This window comes from Carcharodon carcharias, chromosome 17 (assembly GCF_017639515.1).
Source record: "Carcharodon carcharias isolate sCarCar2 chromosome 17, sCarCar2.pri, whole genome shotgun sequence".
NCBI classification, from domain to species: Eukaryota; Metazoa; Chordata; class Chondrichthyes; order Lamniformes; family Lamnidae; genus Carcharodon; species Carcharodon carcharias.
Genome location: NC_054483.1, coordinates 76,305,870 through 76,328,087, shown reverse-complemented (window position 1 = coordinate 76,328,087; position 22,218 = coordinate 76,305,870). Strand labels below are relative to the sequence as shown.

At 42.6% G+C, this 22,218-nt stretch overlaps 1 protein-coding gene across 16 annotated transcripts in view; it reads left to right on the top strand.

Annotated features, from left to right (window-relative positions):
• LOC121289571 (fibroblast growth factor receptor 2-like) overlaps positions 1-21,851 on the top strand; it is a 177,776-nt gene extending 155,925 nt beyond the window's left edge. For 15 of the 16 annotated variants that reach the window (XM_041209105.1, XM_041209104.1, XM_041209103.1 and 12 more), the window contains 6 exons: positions 6,141-6,331; positions 7,220-7,342; positions 10,113-10,183; positions 13,718-13,855; positions 16,626-16,731; positions 17,980-21,851. In XM_041209105.1, coding sequence (XP_041065039.1) covers positions 6,141-6,331; positions 7,220-7,342; positions 10,113-10,183; positions 13,718-13,855; positions 16,626-16,731; positions 17,980-18,144 — 794 coding nt within the window. In that variant the 3' untranslated portion in view covers positions 18,145-21,851. Of the gene's footprint in view, positions 1-6,140; positions 6,332-7,219; positions 7,343-10,112; positions 10,184-13,717; positions 13,856-16,625; positions 16,732-17,471; positions 17,506-17,979 lie in introns of all 16 variants that reach the window. The other variant, XM_041209102.1, reaches the window with a different exon arrangement.
• The last annotated feature ends 367 nt before the right edge of the window (positions 21,852-22,218 follow it).

Genomic DNA, 22,218 nt, shown 5'->3' with positions numbered 1-22,218 from the left:
TCAAATCCAAGGGCAAGCTCCCACCTGCGTCCCTGTGTGGTGAACCATAGAGATTTTCAGCCTCTAACTGCTCTCTCTCTCCTGGACCCTCGAAGACATACCTATCTGTGATATTCAGTTATATTTTAGGAAAGCCTGTAAACCAATATCATGAAGAGCCCATCCCATCTTAAAGCCCATCACCATGCCAATGTGAATTACATGGGGCAGAATTTTCCATGTCTGCTGACATCAGGCGTGCTCGGTGACATGAGTGGAAAGTATGACGCGAAGGCCAGCAGTCGGTTTCACAACGTCCTGAATCCAGTTTGCAATTGTCCACTCAGCCAAGAGCGGGCCGCGTTCCCTGCCATTGGACATCGGGAACCTCATTGTAATATATCTGCATGTCGTTCTAAGGCCAGCCCGCCAGACTCATTCCCCCCCCACCCCCGCTGGATCGTCCGCCCATGTCGGTGTGATTGCACGCCAATGCAGACCGCGTCTTGACAAGTGTGACATGCAGAAGTTGGGACTTAGCGCCAGGACCTTGCTCACATTGCGGACATCTGAGGAGCAGAAGATGCTGGAGCCCGACAGCAATGGGACACTGGGTGGATTCTCATGGACATGGCATGGAAGTTGGATAGTTACTGTTGAGGTTCTGATTACATCGAATGATGGTTGAGGGGCGTTTGGGTGAGAAAAGTGTACCGGGGTTGGGAGAGGAAGAGGTTTGGGGGGGGGGTGCGTGAGGTTGGGAGGGGGTGAATGAAGGTGCCCCAGATGGGGTGAGGTTGGTAGGGGGGCCGGAGCTAAGGTGTCAGGGAGAGATTGGGAGGGGGAGGGAGTACGAGAGGAGGAGAGGGGGTAAGGGACAACATGGCAACTGAGAGTTGGGTGTAAGAGGGGGTGGAAGGTGTAAGGGAAGGAGATCGGAGGGGGGAAAGAGTGCGGAGAGGGGAGGAAGTCCGGGAGGGGGAGGAAAGAGTGGAGGGGGCAGGTAGTCCGGGAAGAGGAAGGAGTGCGGCAAAGGGAGGGAGTAAGGCTGGAGGAAGTAAGGGTGTCTGAAGGAGTCAGGAATGGGGAAGGACTAAGGAGAGGTGGTGGGGGTAGTCTGGTGGGGTGAGGTGGAGAGGAAGGGTTTCCAAGAGGGGAAGGGGCCCTGGGTGGGTGTATAAGTGCAAGGGAGGGCTCTGATGAGTCCATGGCTGCTTCCTGGGAAGTGACGTGAGGGTGGCCGTGGAACAAGGGAATGGTGAGAATGATCAAGGGCAGAATGAGGCAGTAGGGTGGGAGGGTGAGGATTTGACGGTAGCGGTGCAAGGGACGGCTAGGATGGTTGGTGCGGATTTGGAGGTAAACACAGACCCTGGAGGTGGGAAAGAGGAGGTCGGGGAGGTTAATGTGTATGAGGGTGGCATTTTCAGGAAGGAAGGGAACGTGCACATTCACTAGGACATCCCCAAAGGAAAAGGGTTGTGGCTGGTAGGTCACAGAGGAGAGGTGGAAGGTGATGCTGGGGATGGGAGGGGTCAACTCTGATGGGGGAAGGGAAATGGGTGACTGAGGGAGGGGAAAAGACGGCAATGCACACGAAAAGCTGAATCATGACCACGCTGTCTAAATCAAAAGTGAAACGAGAGTCGTGGTCGGTGAGATCAGGTGCTGCATGGGAGTGTGATCATTGGGTGGCTGGAGATGCAGGTCAGCTCAGATGGACAACTGAAAGCCAATCCCAGCAGGCAGCTTTGAAAATGTTCAGGACAGCGAGCTGAGTGTGATATGGGAAGGATCTACGTGCGTGGGAGAAGTGCCGAAAGGCCTTGCTACACACACACTTCTCCCTCCAGAATCACTCATTGGCCAGCTGCTCCCTCTGCAGTGACAGAGGACGAAGTTGAGGGGCTCACAGGAAAAGGGGACTCGGAGGGAGATAACAGCCTCTGAGATTACTGAATGGATGACCCAGGGGTGTCCAGCTACAGCTCCCCCTCCCTTTGGGTGCCCCAGGGCCCTGGCCTGATTTTTTGAGGGGAAGGAGCACCTGGAGGGATGTCAAGGTGCTCCATTTCCCTCTCGCATTGCCACTGCAGGAAATCACCCGTGGCTACCACGATGGAGTGCATGTCTACACACATCTCTGCGTTCTGCTGGACTAGGGTCTCCACGGCGTCCACCACCCTCCCCACAGAGTCCTCCATATGTGCGTATGTGGGCACCACTTCATAAGAGAGCAGGCAGACGCACTCCTCTGACTCGCATGCCACCCTGTTGAGGGCTTCGAACAGCTCTGCGTGATGTTTAGTCGCCTTCTGCTGACTCTCCAGGATGAGGTACAAGGCCAAATCTAGAGTCTCGTCACCTGACTCAGACCACACAGTTGCCTTTTCCCTAGCAATCCTCCGAGTGCCAGGGAGCTTGGCTGATCTGCCTTCTACTGCGGACATGTGTCCATGCGGTGATCACCAGATTGTGAACCTTAGCCTGCTCTAGATCTAGGTCCCACCAATGTGCGTGTCTGTGTGCTGGTGGGCGTGAGTAAGCACTGTGACAGGTCTTCCAGGCTGCTTATTTCCAGCTCTTCATTGGAGGAGGTGTCCTAGGTGGGGACCTGGATGGAGCTGAGGGACTGGCTGGCTAAGGGTGTTGGTCACTTGGCAGAGCTCCCTGTGAAGCAAAGTACAGATAATTAGTTCATGACAGCAGAATTAAAAGCAGGAGAGAGAGCAGTTGTGTTGAGCGAGGGATGATGTGGTGCAGGATCCTCAGGTGGGTGTTCGCCGCCGACCTCACCGTCGCCACAGACACGGCCTATGTCCTCACCAGTCAGCACGATGGCATACTGCTTCAAGTGAGTGAGGGGCTTAATGTGAGCCACTACACCCACACCCCCAGCCCCCCACTACCAGTCAGGGACCTCTTCCCCACTGATGTGAGCAGGCTTCTCCTGAGTGGAAACAGATGGACAGAGTGTGAGCAGGATGCTTGTCACTGCCTGGAATGTTTGTGTGGTGAGCGGATCCGTGGACAGGATGAGGACACGAGCTCCAGAGGATATGAGCCTGATGGAGATGTGAGGGTGTGTGTGAGAGCTAGTGGTGTTGTCCCTTGAGGTGTGAGATCCCTGTGGATGTGTGATGGGTTTGAGTGTGTGTGAGTTGAGAATGATGAGAAGCATAAGTTACCCTGGCAGAACGGATGAGACCATTCATCCTTTAGTGGCACTGGGTGGCTGTCCTCTTTTGCAGGGCTTTGGCACTGACCACCGCCTCCCATGCTGGATTGGTGATGCAGCTGCCCTTCCTGCGGCCCAAGCCGGGGTAGAGGACATCATGGCAGGCCTCCACGGTGTCCAAAAGGCACTTTAGGGACGCATCAGTAAACCTGGGGGCTGCAGTCTTTTTGCCTTTTGGGGCCACTCTATCTTCCAAACGGCGGGCCTGGGCTGGGAGCACTGCAAGGTACATGTGCGGCTGCACTTTAAGTATGGTGCCCAGCGTGATGACATGATGAGGTGATGCCGTGGTCGGTGAATGAGTGCCCACTCACCATTGAAATGGCATGTTTCCTGGGAATGCATAATTATTGTGATGGGTATGGGACAATACGTTGTGAGAAGCCGGCACTCCGGCCAATAGATAAAACATCATTTTTCCTGTGCGCTACCGCACTTAGTGCAAATCTGGGATCATCTCCTCCATGGGCCTTGTATCCAGATAGGGATGCTGAATAGCTATCCTTGACTCTCCAACTCTCTTTTATATTGAAAGTAAATGGAGTTTAAAGCACAGCTGTTTAAAACCTGAAATTCTCAACACTTTCTGGGACTTTGGAGACTCCCAGTCTATCCACTGTTAGCACAAAGGCTGCTGCCATTGTCTCCAAGTGCACCTTGCACCTTCCCCCAGTAAAACAATCTGGGCCCCCTTAAATCTCTAACGATAAAACCACATGCTATCAGTCTGACTTCAGAACAGGTTACATAACCCCCTTCATTGTACCCTAAAATTTTCCCTAAATTAAAATTACAATCCCAAAACATAATAATCTTATAAACCTCTTAATTGTAACAATGTTGATCAAGATTTCTATCCAACCCTATCATAGTGCAAACAGCATGATTCAATGCAGATAAAGAGAAAAAATTGCAAATGTTGAAAATCTGAAAAAACAAAATTCTGAAAGAATACAGATCCTAATTGGCTTGCTGTGTATTTCCATTTTTATTTGGAGTATGCATCAGTGGCTGAATCCACTGAATTAAGATCAAATTTTATTTAAACTATGCTGGCCGGAAAACCTCATTATTACACAGTTTTTCCAAAAGTGTCTAGATGTTTTTGAGAGTTCCCTTGCTTTGAGGCAAGGTCCGGGGGAGGGAAATATGCAAGGTACAAAACTCCGGCGCCCATGCCCTTGGGGGAGCCCGCACCCCTATCTTAAAATGGATACAGTGAAGGCAGCACACATGCGCCTGGTAACAAGATGGCATTGTGACGCATGGCAGCCTGAGTCTGCGTAGGCACGAGGGTCGTCATTTCTGGCTGGGCAGAGCGAGGTAGGATGTGAGATGTTTGTTCACTTGTGAAGTACCGGCTCAGAGTGGGGAAGGGGGATGGTGATGGTGGCAAAGGTCGCAGCAAAGCTGCTAGATTCTGAGTATGTTAGCGAGGGAAGGCTGACTACACTGGGCAAATGATAAAAAAAGCAAGCAATGTGACAGGCAGTGGCTGGCGGGGACGGCGAGCTTGGGAGGGGGTGGGAGGGTGCTTCCACGTTACAAACATAAGAAATAGGAACAGGAGTAGACCATTCAGCCCCTCGGGCCCGCTCTGCCATTCAATTAGATCATAGCTGATCTGTTTGTGTTTCAAATTCCACATTCCCATCTACCCCCGATATCCTTCGATTCCCTTGCCAACAATAACCTATCCACCTCTGCCTTAAAAATATTCAGTGATTCCACTTCCACCGTCTTCTGAGGCAGAGAGTTCCAAAGTTGCGCAACCCTCAGAGAGAGAAAAAATTTCTCTTCATCTCTGCCCTATAAGGCCAACCCCTAATTTTAAAACAGTGTCTCCTGGACTCTCAGTTCTGGACTCACCCACAAGATGAAACCTCTTTTCCAGGTCCACCTTGTCAAGACCGTACAGGATTTTATATACTTCAATCAAGTCACCCCAGCAGGCTGCTGTAGTCCTGCAGGATGCACCGCCAGCCTTCATCACTAATGAACTTTCCACTTGCCGTTGTACCAATTGTAAAATCTACACACACACACACACACACACACACACACACACACACACACCCCCATACACACACACAACCACCCCACCCCCCCCACCCCCCCCTCCGGCCCCATCTTCCAGCCTCTGCGCCCAGGAGGTTGGACACGATGCGGTGACTGAATCTGTCCCTATGTCATCCATGTCATTTGATGTGTGGGAAGCATCTGGAACAAATGCAGAGAGCCTCTCCCCTCTAAAAGTGTCTTGTTGGTTTATTTACCTCTCTTAAATAAAATGAAGGGCAAGGTTTCAGAATTTGTCTGATCACATTAAATGCCTGAGTGTTGGGGCAAATAAGAGTTTTTTCTAAGTATAAAGTATTGGTGCAAAGTTTTTCTCAACATTATTATTTGAAGTGCATTTGATGCAGATTTGACTAGAACTGGGGATGATGGGGGAGGGTTGGGTGGGGTGAAGGGCTGTGGTGGGGTTGTAGCTAAGGGAAACAGGAGAAGCACCAGGGCCCATGATTTCCCTCCCTGGCCCGGGTCATAGGACTCACTATATGATTCCTCATGCACTCAGTAACAAGCAGTAGAAAGTTCTGAATAAAGTGTCTACGTTCACAGCATGATCAAGAGAAAAAGAAATGTTCATCTTCCAACTATCCATAATGAATTTTGTTTGGTTAAACAAAATGTAGTTGAATGATTCAGTGGAGGTAAAAACCTGCCTTGTCTCCCAGTATGCTGTATAATCTTAGTCAACTTGTATTGCATTTTAATACGTTTATAATAACCCAATGTTAACAAAGTAATGTGGTTTGGATCTATTTCCAATTGGAACATGAGTTACTACATGTTGAGTACATGAGTATGCATGTATGTTCTCTGTGTGCTTATTTATTTCAATTTTTGCTTTGTGCAGGCCCATTGTATGTCATTGTAGAATTCACAGCAAAAGGCAACCTGCGCGAGTATCTGCGTGCACGGCGTCCCCCTGGTATGGAATATACATTTGATATAAACCGTGTATCTGATGAACAGTTAACATTCAAAGACCTTGTATCCTGCACTTATCAAGTGGCAAGGGGCATGGAATACTTGGCTTCACAAAAGGTATGTAGCCTTGAAGAGGACAAAGTCCATTGAAATGCAAAATGTATTGTAAATATAGATAAATGAATACAAATTTACAAAAGCTGTTTTTCAGGTGTAATCTAGATCCTCACCTGATTATCATTGCAATTAGACAGCATACATCTGTGTATGAAACTACTCTAAATACTGTTGATAGAAAGTTAAATATTTATATAAGAAGTGTTAACCCTTGAAGGTTTGGGCAGCATTATTGTGCTATTCAAATTGCCCACAGTTTCTTACTAAAGTTTTTATCCAGTGGGAAAAATGAGGAAAACTATTTTTGACTCTTACATTAATACTTTAAGGAACTGCTCAGTGCAAGATTAGACATCTGTTTATGGACACAGCCCCAATCATTACTCTTCATCTATGAGGTTAGAATTTGAATCCAATCTGGCAAAAATGAAGTGGGTATCTTTCTGGAATTAGCAATGCGCTAATTTTGGCCTATTTCCCACTGATGCTCCACTCTCTGAAAACTGATCCTAATTTAATTTGTAACTTGGTAGGGCCTTCTTGAAAAGGTACAAGATTGTGAGACTGGAGAACAGAATCTCCAATCCTGGAAAAGGAGCTGAGGTTGTCTTTTTTAAGGTGTTTTGTTGAAGAACCACACAGCTTTCACTTACCACTAAAATAAGAAATTCTGTCATTGTAACAGATTGTTTCTGAGGGCCCTTGTCCTATACCAGCCTAAATTACTGCATCACACTTCAGTCCATATCTCTCTCCTTGTATTCACCACTGTTGTAACCCTCATGCCCCCACACCTCGCATCTTTGGCCTGAAAAATAGGCACAGCAGCTGCAAGTTTCTAGGCCTTACTTTCTTATATAAAGTAAACATTTCATTTTTTTGTTTCAGTGCATTCATCGAGACTTGGCAGCTAGGAATGTTCTCGTTACAGAAAACAATGTGATGAAAATAGCAGATTTTGGGCTGGCAAGAGATGTCCACAATATTGACTACTACAAAAAGACAACAAATGTAAGTTTTCATGTTGATTTACACAATAAATACTAAATATTGGCATCTTTGCTAAATATCAGTAACTTTACTATTTTGCTGCTTATTAAAGCCGCCTTCATTTTAGTAACGAGCTATCAGGAAATGGGTTTATTCCCTGCAGTTTTGTGCACGTTAACTTCCTTATCTGAGTCATTCCACCAGCCACTGTGGGAGGCGCCATTCTGAGGTTGGGAGTGGAATTTGCCTGACAAGTATTAATGGGAAGAATTTCACCCCCTCAGTGTTTTTGTACAAGGAGAGAGCATTAGCCTCGGTCAGTTTGATGTATCCCCTGGCAGCTGCGTCCTGTGAGCCGGCTTTTTTGATTTGTTGAAGGAGGATACGCTGTGAGAGGAGGCTACAGAAAAACAACTAAATTGCTAAAGACTCGGTTTCTTTCCAGTGGATTATTAAGGATAATGTTTGTTCATACTTCCTTCCTGTTTTGGACTTTTTCTTCACATTTTCAAGCATGGATGCACTCTTGCAGTATTGCTTAACAGAGTTGGAAAGAAGCACTTGCAACATTTTATTCAGATGAAGGCAGAATGTCTGCCAAATTACAGTCAAGGTCATTGAAATAGTGACTGCCATATTTATAGTGATTTTATTACTGTGTAGTTCCACTTGACCAGCCCTCTAACAAAACCTATAAACTATTGAGTTAAAACCATCTCTATTACGCTGCCTTACATGAATTGTTTTGCCTACTACAAAATAACAAAGCATAGGCCTTGTGCCGGTGTACTCTTCTTGCACAGTTGATTTGCGATATTCCTTTGGCATTTCTCTGACTGTTGATTTAATGCTGAACTGAAACAACCTCCTTTTGATATTAGATGCACATGAAATAGTGTGTAATCCTGACCAATTGAAAATCACAACCTTTAAGGTTGAGGTCATGGCACTATGAGTTTGGAGGCATAGAGATACAACTGTCGAGTTAAAGTTTCTGCTTTACATGCAGTTGGAAATCTGGGTGTAAATTTCACCCAAAATTGCACAATTTTCTCATGTTTCTACTCAAACATATTTGCATATTGGCAAACACCAAACCTGCCATGAACTAGTGCAGTTGTGCAGTGTTTTAGATGTATTTTTTAAAATAAAGAGTCCTCATTCCTGAGGTTCACTCTGGACCTTCTGTTTTTCAGTGGTGGGTGAAAAGGAACAATAGAAACATTGTCAGTAAGAGCTAAGGGGGTGAGGGCATGGAAGTTTTGCATGGGAGGTCCAGAGTTTTCTGCAGTCAGCTGTGATGGGCAATCAGGTGTTGAAAATGTGCCCAAAGTGGCAATTGCACCAACCTGGACATTGCAAATGAGGTGTCGTCCTCTGGACTCAGTAAAGTCCAGCGGGGTTGTGTTGGAGGGTGCCATCAGATATGATCTGTGACTTGAGGACTTTCAGGACCAGAATATACAAGGAAGAAACCAATAGTGGCAAGACCTACAGCGAAGTAACACTCCTTTTTATTACATCACACTATGTTCCTGCTCTCGATCATTTTGTAGAGATAGCAAGTGGAGGCAAAGCATTAGTTGAAGGGAGAGAAAAATGTTAAGTTGAATCACCTACAATGTCAGTTATCAGCCTTTGATCAGTGGTAGCGCTCTTTCTCTTTAGTCAAAAGATTGTGGGTTAAAGTACCACTCCAGGGACATGACTGTAAAATTCAGGCTGGCACTTCAGTGAAGTACTTAGGGAATGCTGCAATGTCAGAGATGCCATCTTTTGAATAAGACATCTGCCCACGCAAGTCAACATAAAAGATCCAATGACACTGTTTGAAGAAAAACATGAGCATTCTGTCAGCATCCTGGACAATATTTATCCATTAACTATCACCACTAAGACAAAGTTACCTTGTGTATAAATTGGCTCCTGTGACACTGCAACAGATATCTTAGAGTAAGTGGTAGGCCTTCTCTTATCCAGGAAATTGCATGTGACAGAAGAGAAATGGAACAAAATATCCATATTAAAATGCTAATAAATGTAAGGTCTGGACATTTTAAAAACTGAAATTAGTTTCTAATTGCTGATATGAGTGATTAAGTAGACTTCTGCAAGCTGCTTTGGCCTTGCTATGACCCTGTTGCAAACTGCAGGGACAGCATCATTGGAATAATTGGGACAGGTGACCCATGCGTATTGAGGCACAGCAGAGGCACCCATCCTGCTGTGCTGTCGGAATCTCTAAGGCCAAGGCTTTTAGTGAGCAGAGAAGATCAAAGTTGGAAAATAAAATTTTCTCCACAGGGAACTTTGGCGTTTTAGGATTAATTAACTGTGTGCAAGGCCCTATGTCTGCTCACATTTGAGCATCCATCACAACTCTGCCTAAACTCTGTCTGTAAAAAGGTTGTAAGTGTCGCTTATAATCTGTTGGATGAATTACCTCCAAGCTAGGGGACAAAAGTAGACCTGCGACCTGAATCTGTTCTGAACTCACTTAGTTTGTGGCTGCTTTGTACATCAAATCCATTTACCCACCATTGCACCATGTCCTTTAATAATCCTTTCTAATAAAAATCTTTCAATCGTAGACCTGAATATTTCAATTGATCCAGCAATCACAGCCTTCTGGTGTGTATTCCTGATTTCCATAACCCTTTCTGTAGGTAAAGTGCTTCCTGATTTCACTCCCGACTGGCCTAGCTCTAATTTCAAGATTATTCAGATTTGGCAATGCTTAAATATTTTCAAACCACGCATTTTTTGTTTATAAAAGAGTTTTGTGTTCTAGGGTCGACTGCCAGTTAAGTGGATGGCTCCTGAAGCTCTCTTTGACAGAGTTTACACCCACCAAAGTGACGTGTAAGTACTGATGAGTTCACCAAATAAAAATATGCATCCTTCCTCCTAATAATCCATTTACAATAGCCAGATTGTCAATGCTGCCAGGCTGTATTGTAAATGACAAAAATGCTGCAGATTTATTGCCAAGCACTTGTGTAAATACTGAAAACAATATATGTTCAGGTGGGTAAATTTTTAGCTTACCTCCCCAGAGATAGATATGTAAAATTAAATAATTGAGAATTATTTTAGCATGACAATTCTGTTTTACTGTATTTCAAAACTTAAAACAAAAGAAAGACATTTTTATTGGGTCTTCTAAACCTGGGTACTGATTTGACATTCTTGTGCAGATCAGAGAGAGAATTGTCGGCCCAAAAGAAAAACTCTTATACTGATGCTCACTTAGTGTGACCACCATCCATGCACTGTCTCCTCTTATTTATATCCTGAATCCTTTATCTTGATAGCAGAATCATAAACACTGTTTTCCCTGAAACTACGAGCGGAATCTTGTGCCTTCCCTTGTGGCAAGTTTGGTGGTGGGGGCGCATTGAATCGGGCGGAAGGGTGGCAGGTAGGGACCCCACCACCTTCCCGCCCCCACCCTGATTTAAGTCAGTAGTGGGAATGCCCACACAGCCTTCCTGCCCCACTGCAAATTGAGGCCCTTAAGTGCCAATTCATGCCCATTTAAAGGCCTCACCCTGGTGCTGCTGGTATTAATCTCCTGCTGGACGAGAGGTTCTCCATGCGAGGAGCACGACAAGCAAACCAGTGTGGATTTACTTGTGGGGCCTGGGAATGGTGGAGTGTTCAAACTCAAATCGGTAAGGGGGAGCCCACTGAGAACCACCTTCCTGCCCTTGCTGCTGACACCCCCCCCCCCTCCACCCAAAAGTCTCACATGGGTGTGATACCGGCAGCTGCCACCACCTCCCCAGTGGCACTGCCATTGTTTGGAGCTACTGGCCTCTGATTGGTCAGCAGCTCTCAGCTAGACAGGACTTACGGTCCTCAGCATCTTTGCTCCCATGGGAAGGCTGTTTGCTGGCCTGTCCAGCTCCTGAGTGGAACGGATGGGCAGGAGAGGTGGGGGGGCTTCCCAGAAAGAGGTGATGCGGGGCTCTTGCAGGCTCTCTAGCCGACAGCCGAGATACCCATTTCTCCACAAGAGCCCACCCTTTGAATCTCCTGTTGGGATAAAGGAAATGGCTTTGTTAGCTTACATAACAGGAATCGACTCATTCATGTTGGCTTAGACTCCTACCTAAACAAGTGTCAGCACGAAAACAACTTAAATTTATCAGTTACAGTGCAAACATTTTTAAATCATTAATTACTTTGTCCCAGCTGGGAGAACCTAGTTTTAGTGTAGAATTAGAAGCATCAAAGGAGACCTATCTAGAGTTTATCCAAATGAAAGTATGATACACTGAAAAATGGTCAATTCAAATCAGCTCTTGTAAAAAAACAAGCTGTTTTTACACTGAAAAGTTCCTTCATCGTACTCCTTGATGTCTACAATACCCAACAGTGAAATAAATCTCATTTTTCTGCTTTTGTCAGCCAGCATCTAATTCTCAATTGCTTTCAGCATGATCGATCCTTTGTATGGATTAAGTTGAAAGAAATACATGCATCAACACTAATCATTTCATGGTAGACTGATGACCAACGCTGTTACTAATCTACCTGACTTCAAAGCATATTGGGAAATTAAATTGTTATCTAACTCTGTTACTATAGAAGGTTTGATTGAAGTTCACAGATGTAGACCTGAAGAATGATTTTACTTTTGCCTGTCCAGCATATACTTCATCCTATCAGCAACATAAACTTGCTAATCTTTGAATTTCATATTGAAGAGCTCAATAGCTTCTCGTTTAATCTGGACTGTCAGCAAGTCCGCTGGTTTTAAAAACATGGGATCAGCACAGCTCACTGAGGAAGTGGGCTATCAGGTTGAGTCTTCTCAAAAGTTTTGCAGAATATTGAGACAAGCACCTGATTTTGTAAAAGAAACATGCCTGGCTCTGGTTTAAAACTCCAGTGAGACCCATGTACCATTTAATAAAAATACAAGTGCTGATTTCTGTTTGTGTTCATTTAATGAAGGAAGGAAATGTAACTGGAGATCAAATTCCCTAAAATAAAATTGTGTTTTGGCATTCTTAGTGAAAATATGAGCAAATAGAATCATTAATAACCCCACCAGGCCTTCAACTTATGAAAGGTTCAACAAAAAAGCAGAAATTGGTCTACTTTGGTGGCCACAGTACATAAAAGACTAGCAGTGGGATATTGCATAATGCAGAGCTTCAATGCCTGATCTGTGGTGCATTAACCATTATCTGTCGGGGCACCAACTGGACATTAAAAATGGTCTCAACATCTCTAAGCTAGAAAATGGATACCTCTATTGATTTCTTGGGGCTGGATTTAACACTCCCCTGCCAGTGGATATGAAGGCGCGGGACATGTTAAATCCAATGGGCCATGTGCCTGCCCCCATCTCAGATTTGCCAGTGGTGGGGGTGGCATCAGCAGCCCAACTGCCAATGAACCAATTGAAGTATTTAAGTGCGGATTATTGTCCATTTAAGGGCCTTATCCCATCGCCACCGGGATTAAACCAGGGGTGGAAGAGGTACAGGCCAAGCGCCCAGTCTGATAGAGTTGGTTTGCCTATGTGGGTTGGAGGCAGGCAGGTGGGTAACTCCCTAAAAGCATCCTAGACCCATCAAAAGGTCCCCCCAACGTGTTATCTGCACCCCACTCCCGCGTGGCCTCTCAAGCCCCAAACCCTCTCCCAATCTCACCCGCCCCCTGTTCGAGTTGCCAGTATGGCAGGGAGTCCCGGTGAGACTCCCAAACACCAGGTCCCGATCCAGCACTGATTGCACAAGCCCCAAGTGCCCAATTGGCACTGCTGGTACTGGAGAGCCGCCAGTGCCTGATTGGCCAGCTGCTCCCTTAGGTGGGACCTCCTGCCCTGAGGAGGGGGTGAAAGTGCATCCTGCAGGCTATTAATGGCCAGTCAGCCATTAAATGGCTGTGGGGCTGCTGTTGCTCTGTTGGGCAGGCTCCCCACAATCTCCCCACCACCCGGACATTTTAGCTGTGGGGTTGGGAACCACATAAAATCCAGCTCTTGATCACTGTTCATTTACTCTTGTTATAAAATAAACATCAGGTGATGGCAAATTAGACTCAGCTGCGATACCCAATAACAAGTAACCCATGGACACATACGAAACAGTTACTAGTTAAGGTGCTAAGAGACTACTAGTGTCCATAGAATTGAACCGTTGTATGACTCAATGGCTGGAATTTTCCAACCCCTCAGTGAGCGAACATTTGAATGTCTTGACGCATCAACCTCGGGGGAACCTGCCGAGGTGGGGCTGGAAAATCCCACCCATGTGTTCGGTATGGTTGAGGTATGGGACGAACATTGTGGCATGGGGGGAGGGATTGCAAAGATATTGGGACAAGTTGGAAGAAAGTGAACATTCTGGAAACTCTTACTAATGCTTATTAATGTTACAGATGGTCATTCGGTGTGTTGATGTGGGAAATCTTTACCTTGGGAGGATCTCCATATCCAGGCATTCCTGTTGAAGAACTTTTCAAACTACTTAAGGAAGGTCACAGGATGGACAAACCAGCCAACTGTACCAATGACCTGTAAGTTTGTGGCACTGTGTTTTTGTAAGGCAGAATCGTAGAATACAATAGAATAGAATAAGTGGCTGGCCCTATCATCTGTCGCTGTACTTGTCATCCATGAATTATACTATCAACACATTTTGGATTGTCTGCCTTGGGCCTTTTTTGTTGTGCATGGCATGGCCTGGGAATGAAAAATCACCCCTCCCACCCTCAGCTAAATTTACAATCTTGCTTTGAAATCAGCTTTCCTGAACATGTCCTGGGGAATCCTGATTTCCCAGGTCAAAGGTCACGAAGAGGCCGAGACTGATTTTGCAAGGTCTCCACCATCCTGGTTTCCTCTGGTTGGGCAGTCTAGAACCAGGTGATTCAATTTCAACATAAGGGGGAAGCCACTTAGGACTGGGAGGAGGAGAAATTTCTTTTCTCAGAGGGTTGTGAATCTTTGGAATTCTCTACCCCAGAGGGCTGTGGAAGCTCTGACATTGAGTTTGTTTAAGCTAGACATTGATAGGTTTCTGATTAACAATAACATAAAAGGTTATGGGGATTGTGTGGGTAAAAGGCATTGAAGTGTTCGATCAGCCATGATTGTATTGAATGCCGGAGCAGCTTGACAGACTGAATGGCCTTCTCCTGTTCCTACATTCCTAAAACATGTATTGGAAAGCTTAAAAAAGTTGCTAGTATGTTCTCAGGTTTCAAATTCTATTACGTGGCACTTGTGTTCACAAAAAGCAATTCCAATGGTGACAATTCCAGAATATTATTTGAAATGTGCTATCTTTAAGGAATAGTCAAAGCCTTGTGGTTGTCACTGTAAGTCCTATGATGTTTCAAGTGTCCCTGGAGAGGATGAGCTAGGTCTTTTGCCTGCATTGATGCTACTGTGGCAGGGGGGATTGTCCCTGGCTTGCCACCCAAATTTTGTGGGATAGCGCTCACCAGGCAGCTTGCCAAAGGGATGCCTTGTGAAACTTTGTCAGCTTCTAGGTCCCTGCTGCTGACTGAGCAATCAATGGTGAGAAGTTTTAACTTTTTCTCTATCGGCCTACATCAAGGATGATTGCATGTAGCTCCATTAGCAGTGGGAAGGCCCTAACCTAAGGCTTGTCATCAACTTGCTGATATTACTCTCCTTTCTGGCAGCATTAGGTCCTGAGAGGGGAGTGGGCCGGTGCTGTGGTGTCTTCATGTCATGTTAATGACCTGAGACAGAAAATGCCTTCACACCTGGGCCTGGGCAAGAGCAATGCACTTTGGGTCTGCTGCTCCTGGGCAGAATTGGCCAAGAAAATCTGCTTTCATGCAAATGGCTGTTGTGGGAATAGAGATGTGACATTTGTGAAAGCAGGGAAAGCCTTTCTGAAATTGGAATTAGAGACTAGCATAAGAAGCTTTCTTCTGCATCTACCTATGTTACATCTGACCTTAGAATAGCTCGGACTGATGTTTGTGTCAAAGCTAGAGAAGCAATGCATTTCCCAACAATAACGTCCCTTGTGTGAACTCAGAAATTTCATTTATAAGAGGTGACCTCATTGAAACCTGCAAAATAATTAAAGGGATAAACGGTAGATGCAGGTAAGATGTTTTCCCTGGTTGGGGAGTCTAGAACCAGGTGACACAATTTCAGCATAAGGGGGAAGCCACTTAGGACTGGGAGGAGGAGAAATTTATTTTCTCAGAGGGTTGTGAATCTTTGGAATTCTCTACCCCAGAGGGCTGTGGAAGCTCTGTCATTGAGTTTGTTTAAGGTAGAGTTTGATAGGTTTCTGATTAACAATAACATAAAAGGTTATGGGGATAGTGTGGGTAAAAGGCATTGAAGTGTTTGATTAGCCATGATTGTATTGAATGGCAGAGCAAGCTTGACAGACTGAATGGCCTTCTCCTGTTCCTACATTCCTAAAACAAGTATTGGAAAGCTTAAAAAAGTTGCTAGTATGTTCATAGGTTTCAAATTCTATTACGTGGCACTTGTGTTCACAAAAAGCAATTCCGATTGTGACAATTCCAGAATATTATTTGAAATGTGCTATCTTTAAGGAATAGTCAAAGCCTTGTGGTTGTCACTGTAAGTCTTGAATTAGCAACAATTTGGGTATTTAGATGGTGTTTAGGGAAATGCTGGCCACACCTAATGGTGACCCATTGAAATAAGATTACTCATGGTGCAAGTGCCTAACTATGTGCATGAATCAAATATTCAACCTCTTGCACATTTAGCAGGGAGTACCAACCTTGTTTTATTTGTTCATGGCAATTAACATGCCAAAAAGCTGAGCACCTCTCCCAGGTCTTGGTTCATGTACTAAATAACAATGTTACTGTAAATTCTAAACAATGACTTTGCATCACTATTTACTGGCCGTCCTTATTTACTTACAGATATTCATTTTAAAACTGCTTTCAAAAACTGCAAATTAAAAAGCACTTGATGGTATTTCTGAATTTTAAATCTCAGGGCTGTCCAAACATATTTCTACAGCCTATGGGCTACCTGCCAGTAGTACACTCGACTGAAGTTTTCCCTGTCCACTAAAGTTTAGGTTTAAAGTCTTGGAACTATGGACATTTTTGATCACTGAAAGTTGACGACAGATTAGAAATGAAAAGGATATATAACCATTTTGCTTTACACTATGATTTGGCTTGTGGCTGCATTACAGAGAGTTGCTAAGCAACAGAGAGAAAGCTTTTACTGTTTGTATTACAAATTTATGCCAATTTAATGGCAAAGCAGTATGATGTGAGAAAAATCCAGTTCTTATCTATGCTGTAGGTACATGATGATGCGAGATTGCTGGCATGCTATCCCTTCACAACGACCAACCTTTAAACAGCTGGTTGAAGATTTGGACCGAATTCTCACTTTAACATCCAGTGCGGTAAGCTTACAATGATACTTGATTGTAATATTCAGCAAACACAATTTAACACAAGTTAGTGCCCCTTGTACATGTTTTTGTCCATAAATATTATAAAATAAGCAAAAGCAGCTCCTTTTTTAGCTAATGAATTATGCATTGTAAGCTATATTTGATGCAACAAAGACTGCTGGACAACAATCTTGATTGACTGAAGATTCATTGTTTGAAGAAAAGCATTTTTATTGTTGCCAACTAGTTGGCACCAACAATCAGTACTCTTTCTCAAGTGACATCAAAGGATAACAAAAAGAGATGATTTTCTGCTGATGATCGCAATCCAAAATAGTGATGGTCTGTTGAGGATCGATGGAACATTTTGTTTGGCTCCAATGACTGGTACGCACCAAAAATGTATACACTTGACTTTGGAGAACATTGTTACCATTGTTTGTTGCCAAAGAATGCAAACGTACAGAATCTGTGTTCTTTCAGTCTTTGTTGTTATCAGATTTTTAAAAAATAAATCTCAAGTCCAAAGCTAATCTTAAATTAACTGTACTTTTCAGGCTATAAAGTTAACCATTGCCTCTTGGGTTACAAAGTTGACTTTGCGTGAACAATAATATTTCAGGACTAACCTTGGGTGTGTAGGTTATTTCTGTACCCATGAACTAGAGACTATTTACATGTTAATAGTAGTTCAGACTTGTAGTCTGCATTTCTGCCACGCATTATGTTAATGGGGTTTATGTTTACAGCATGACCTATCGAAACTTGTGGCAAATATATCAGGTAGGAGCTTTTGGATTGAAATGAGCATTTGCTGGATGTTTTAAATTTGCAGTCCTGTTCTTTGACACTATATTACTTCTTGGAATATTGTGCAGTTTGAGCAGATAACAAGATGTACGTGAAATCTGTGATTATAGCCTTATGCACTTTCAGTACTTTGACCAAATCAATTTGTGGACAATTTCATTTCAAAATCAGAGCAAAGCAGTAAGTAGGACAGTAATAGGACAATTTTTCTACATTGTCTTAACATATTTATCACTGCAGTAGGTAGAGTTATAGGGTTTAATATAACATACGTCTTAACTTTTCAGTAGCTATGCTAATGCATTATGGCTTTCAAATACATTTGTTTTGATTTAACATAATTAACCCACAAAAATTTTATTCTTGCTTAATATATGAGCAAGAATATAAATGGTAGAAATGACATGACTTAGTATTTTTAATATCTCTGTACCCCTCTATTGGCAGGACTATTTGGACCTCTCTGCACCTCTAGAACAGTATTCACCCAGTTATCCTGATACAAGGAGTTCCTGCTCATCAGGAGATGACTCTGTGTTCTCTGACCCTATGCCCAATGAGCCATGTCTTTCAAAATATCAACAGCACATGAATGGTACTGTTAAAACATGATTGAACAAGCCATCACTTGCCAAATTGACTTTAACTGTGGCCTTCCCTGTTTTACAAACGTCTTCAAGGAACTTGGGCTCCAGAATGGAATATTGGTTTGGTATGGTTATGATGGAAATGATACAATGCAAGGATTGGAACAGGCTGTTCATGAAGAAATGTGCAGCCAAATATATTTTGTTGCAAAAGAAGATAGTATAAGTCTTAAGACCAAAACTTTTCTTTGGTGACCAGTCCCATTTTCATTCCATTAAAAACTGACAAGTTGGACTTTGGGCAGATCTTGAAGTAGGAGGTTCTGTCTAGATTGTTAATTTTGTAATATTGGAAAATTTATCCAGCATGGAACTTCAGAGTCAAAATATGTGCTGGCTGTATTTGTAAATATACCCAAATATGTATAAATATATATTATATATATATATATATATTTACAGTGAATTATTTTTTGTATGGATATAAAGGTGATTCTATTGCAACCAGAAAATGAAAGCAACTTTTGTTAAATAGCTAACCGCTTTTGAAAACTGCTTCTGCAGAAATTCCTAGCACTTCAGTTTAGAAACATTTTCAAGACACTTAAAATATTCTTTGTTTTCAGGGAATAATAATTTATTTAACTGATTTGGTATTTAACAGCAACAGTTAAAACAATTAATCTTTGATGTTTCTTGTATTTTGTGTGGCTTTTGCTAGACAGCACATAGACTGACTTGTAAAGCACAATGGAATGGTTGTTTCCATGGCTCTGTTTATGTAGCTGACTGTCCAGAAAAGTGTTATGTTCGGAAGCAGCAAATAGGTTTTCAGTTGAGATTTTGCACAGGGATAACATGTCATATTAATGCTTCCAAATTTTGTCCTCTATTGGGTTTGAACACAAACTATTGTACAAATGTAGTGATCTATCAAGGACATTAATCCACATGACATGGTCACAATTGCTTGCTTTTCCTACACTATGATAATGGTGAAAAGGGTTGGGGGCAGGGGAAAATTGGGTAATGAGAGTGATCTCCTCATTCCTTCTTCAAGCACAATTTTGTCCTTGCCAATGCCATTTGCCCCTTGCTCGCCCAGTCAATACTGGTGGTGGTGGTGCATTAACACGGGTGAGGTTACGTGGCCATTTCCTTCCTTACTGCCACTGTCTCTGCCATGCCCAGGGACAGTTTTATAATGTTGGTGGTAGGCCCTGAGGCAGTGACAGTTAGTTGCCAAAGTTCTTGAGTGGAGGAAGGCCTTGTGAAAGTTGCCTCACGCTTCCTAACTGCTCCAAAGACTTCACGAAAAGCCTTCTTTCCTGTTCATGGTTCTTTGTCTCATTCAACTGACTGGTTGCCTACTCACTTGCTGTTGCGGGTGACCTGCTTCAACAGCACCATGATTCTCCTTCTTGACAACAGTACGTTTGCCCGTGGTATCAGGGGTCTTGCCAGGAGAGTGCTGTAGTTTTGAATTGATCCTAACACCAGTATGGTTTAAGGATTATGGCAGGTGCATAGCTGCAGATACAGAGATCCCTCCCTGCTTTGGTCCTATTTTGCACATTAGATAACAAAACCTGCAAGTTTTATTCCAATAGTCATACCATGGCCCATAAAATATGAAAAGGCTATTACAATTAGCATTTTTTCATAAATTACAAGATGAATGTCTAAAATATCACCAGATATTCAAAAGTACCTTGTCTAATTATCTGGCTATATGATCTAATCTCTTATTATACATTTCCAAACATGTAACCTATTAACTGAATGTTAATGTGGTTTTCGTTTTTAAATTTGAGATGCAAGCTTGTACAACCTAGATTATCAAAAAAATTAGCAATTTTGTTAGATGAAGTAATAAGGTCTAAAAATGTTCCCTTTTGAAATGCCAATTATTCATGGACACAAATATTGTTAAAATTTAGAGCCAGTTGTGAATTAAAAACAAAATCAATCTGACTTGATAAAATTATAAACACTTAATAATTTCTTTGTATGCCTGACAGGACTGTGTTGATATTGCTTGGCATTGTATTGTAATACATTTAATCTGACTTATGAGCATGTTAACTGGCTATCCAGGGCACATTCTGTTCTATTTTATTAAATATGATGCAGTATCAGATATGAATGTTAGAAGGTCGTTCATGTGCCCTAACTAATTACCTCCATTGTTCTTTCAGTATTATAATTTCCCAAGAAATTTGTTTTATTGCATCAGAAATATATGGTCATTTTATTACCTCCAGTAATGAGCGTGAGCTTTCCAATTGATGCCAAAATGATCAGTGAAGTAAGAATATCTTTGCAGGTCGTCAGATTTTTGAGAACACAACTTATGTGACCTCAATTGCCAGAATGCACTCTCTTCCATGTACTTGGGACCAAACATACGACCTGCTGGGACCAAACATACAATATGCCCTATTCAAACTCTTATAATATCTTTTAAAAAAGCTTTTGATCTTACATTCATTTATTAAAGTAATACATACTCTAAGGATTTTCACAGCCATACTCTAAAGGATATTCTGCTAATTATAGGGGACAAACAGTGGGTCAGATTTCTGGAGTAGGAAAGCAATTTATGCTGAAAAATAGACCTCTTTCATTAGATGTTTTATACCCATGTTTCCCCAGAAAATATGCTTCTTCCTTTCTGACATTAAACTAGGTTTGAAGACAATGGAAAAACATTCAGTACTGTTTCACTTAGCTTGTTTATCTAGCTAGCTTTTGTGTTTTTCTATGTTCTAAATAATGTGGCATTCAGCTTGAATAACACTCACTTGTGATTGCTGTGTGACCTATTTATAGATCAAGATTTAAAAGTGCACTTTAGCAAAAATAAGCAAACAGCTGTCAAAAATAGATCTCCTTAGTCAGAAGAGGTTGCTGCACATTACAGGTATAGTCATTTAGATTAAACGTGAGCCAGTTGATACATTTTCATACATGACCGAGCATGATACTTGTTTAGTTAAGCTACAAAAGCTTGCCACTTCAGATAAAACAGAAATATCACCAGTTCAAAAGAGTGATGAATATTATCCAACATTTTCATCCAAATTAGTGTGTCAGAATGGAATAAGTAGAAGAAACAACAATGCAAGATTTGTTTGCCTGAATTAAGATACATGTAGTAATTAGATGATGTAATAAGTTGTGAGGGACAGGAGGACCAGCAAGACCAAACTGTAATATAGCTGCTTTGCTTCCATGAGAAAGTGCTTGGTTCACTCTTTTCTACATTCCAGTACTTTGTATATTTTTATAAAGCATTTGCGATCCTTTGTGTCATAATGTTGAGATTTGTGCATGAATTTCATACTACAATGTACATCTAATTTATTGAATTTTTTTTTTACAAAAATTTCTATTTTGTTGTTACAGTTTTTCAAATAGTTAAAAGCCTAGTTAAGGCTGTAAATGATTTGTTTATATGAAAGATTTGCTTCTATATTATACTGTTTTTTCCTAAATACTGCTGGGCACATTTCTATTAAGCAAGAAGAAAATGTAACCAAAAACTTTTACCTAGTTTAATTTGCCTTTAAAAGCCAAGGGCCATGCCCACTTAATTTAAATGTTTATTTTTTTCCCTGAAGTGTTCTTGTAAAATTGTTGACCGGCACGAAGGTATTTAAATGTTTTGTATTTCATTGATGCTGATTATTTGAGAGATCTTAAAGGAGACAATAAAATATTCTAAACGCACTATGATCATAACAGCCTTTGTATTAAGTGTTTGGCCACTAGTAAAAAGCAATAAGCGGATACTTTAGCTATCAGTCATCCAGCTGTTGTTTTGAAATGGGTAGTTGCTTAGGAATATAAACATCACCTTTGTTTGACTATGGGTGTTAACCTCATCGTTTGTACTCAAAGATAAGCAATTGATGGTGTTGAACACAAGAACTTTGTCCATTCATACAGAAAAACAACACTGTTCAGGTATTTTCTAGGGTATATTTACAAAATGTTTTACAACAATAGGTGGTGGGTTGGCCAGTAATACCAATGCACACAAGTCAAAATGCTGAAGGGGTGATTATATACTAGAGGCTAGAGGTCACTGCAGTAA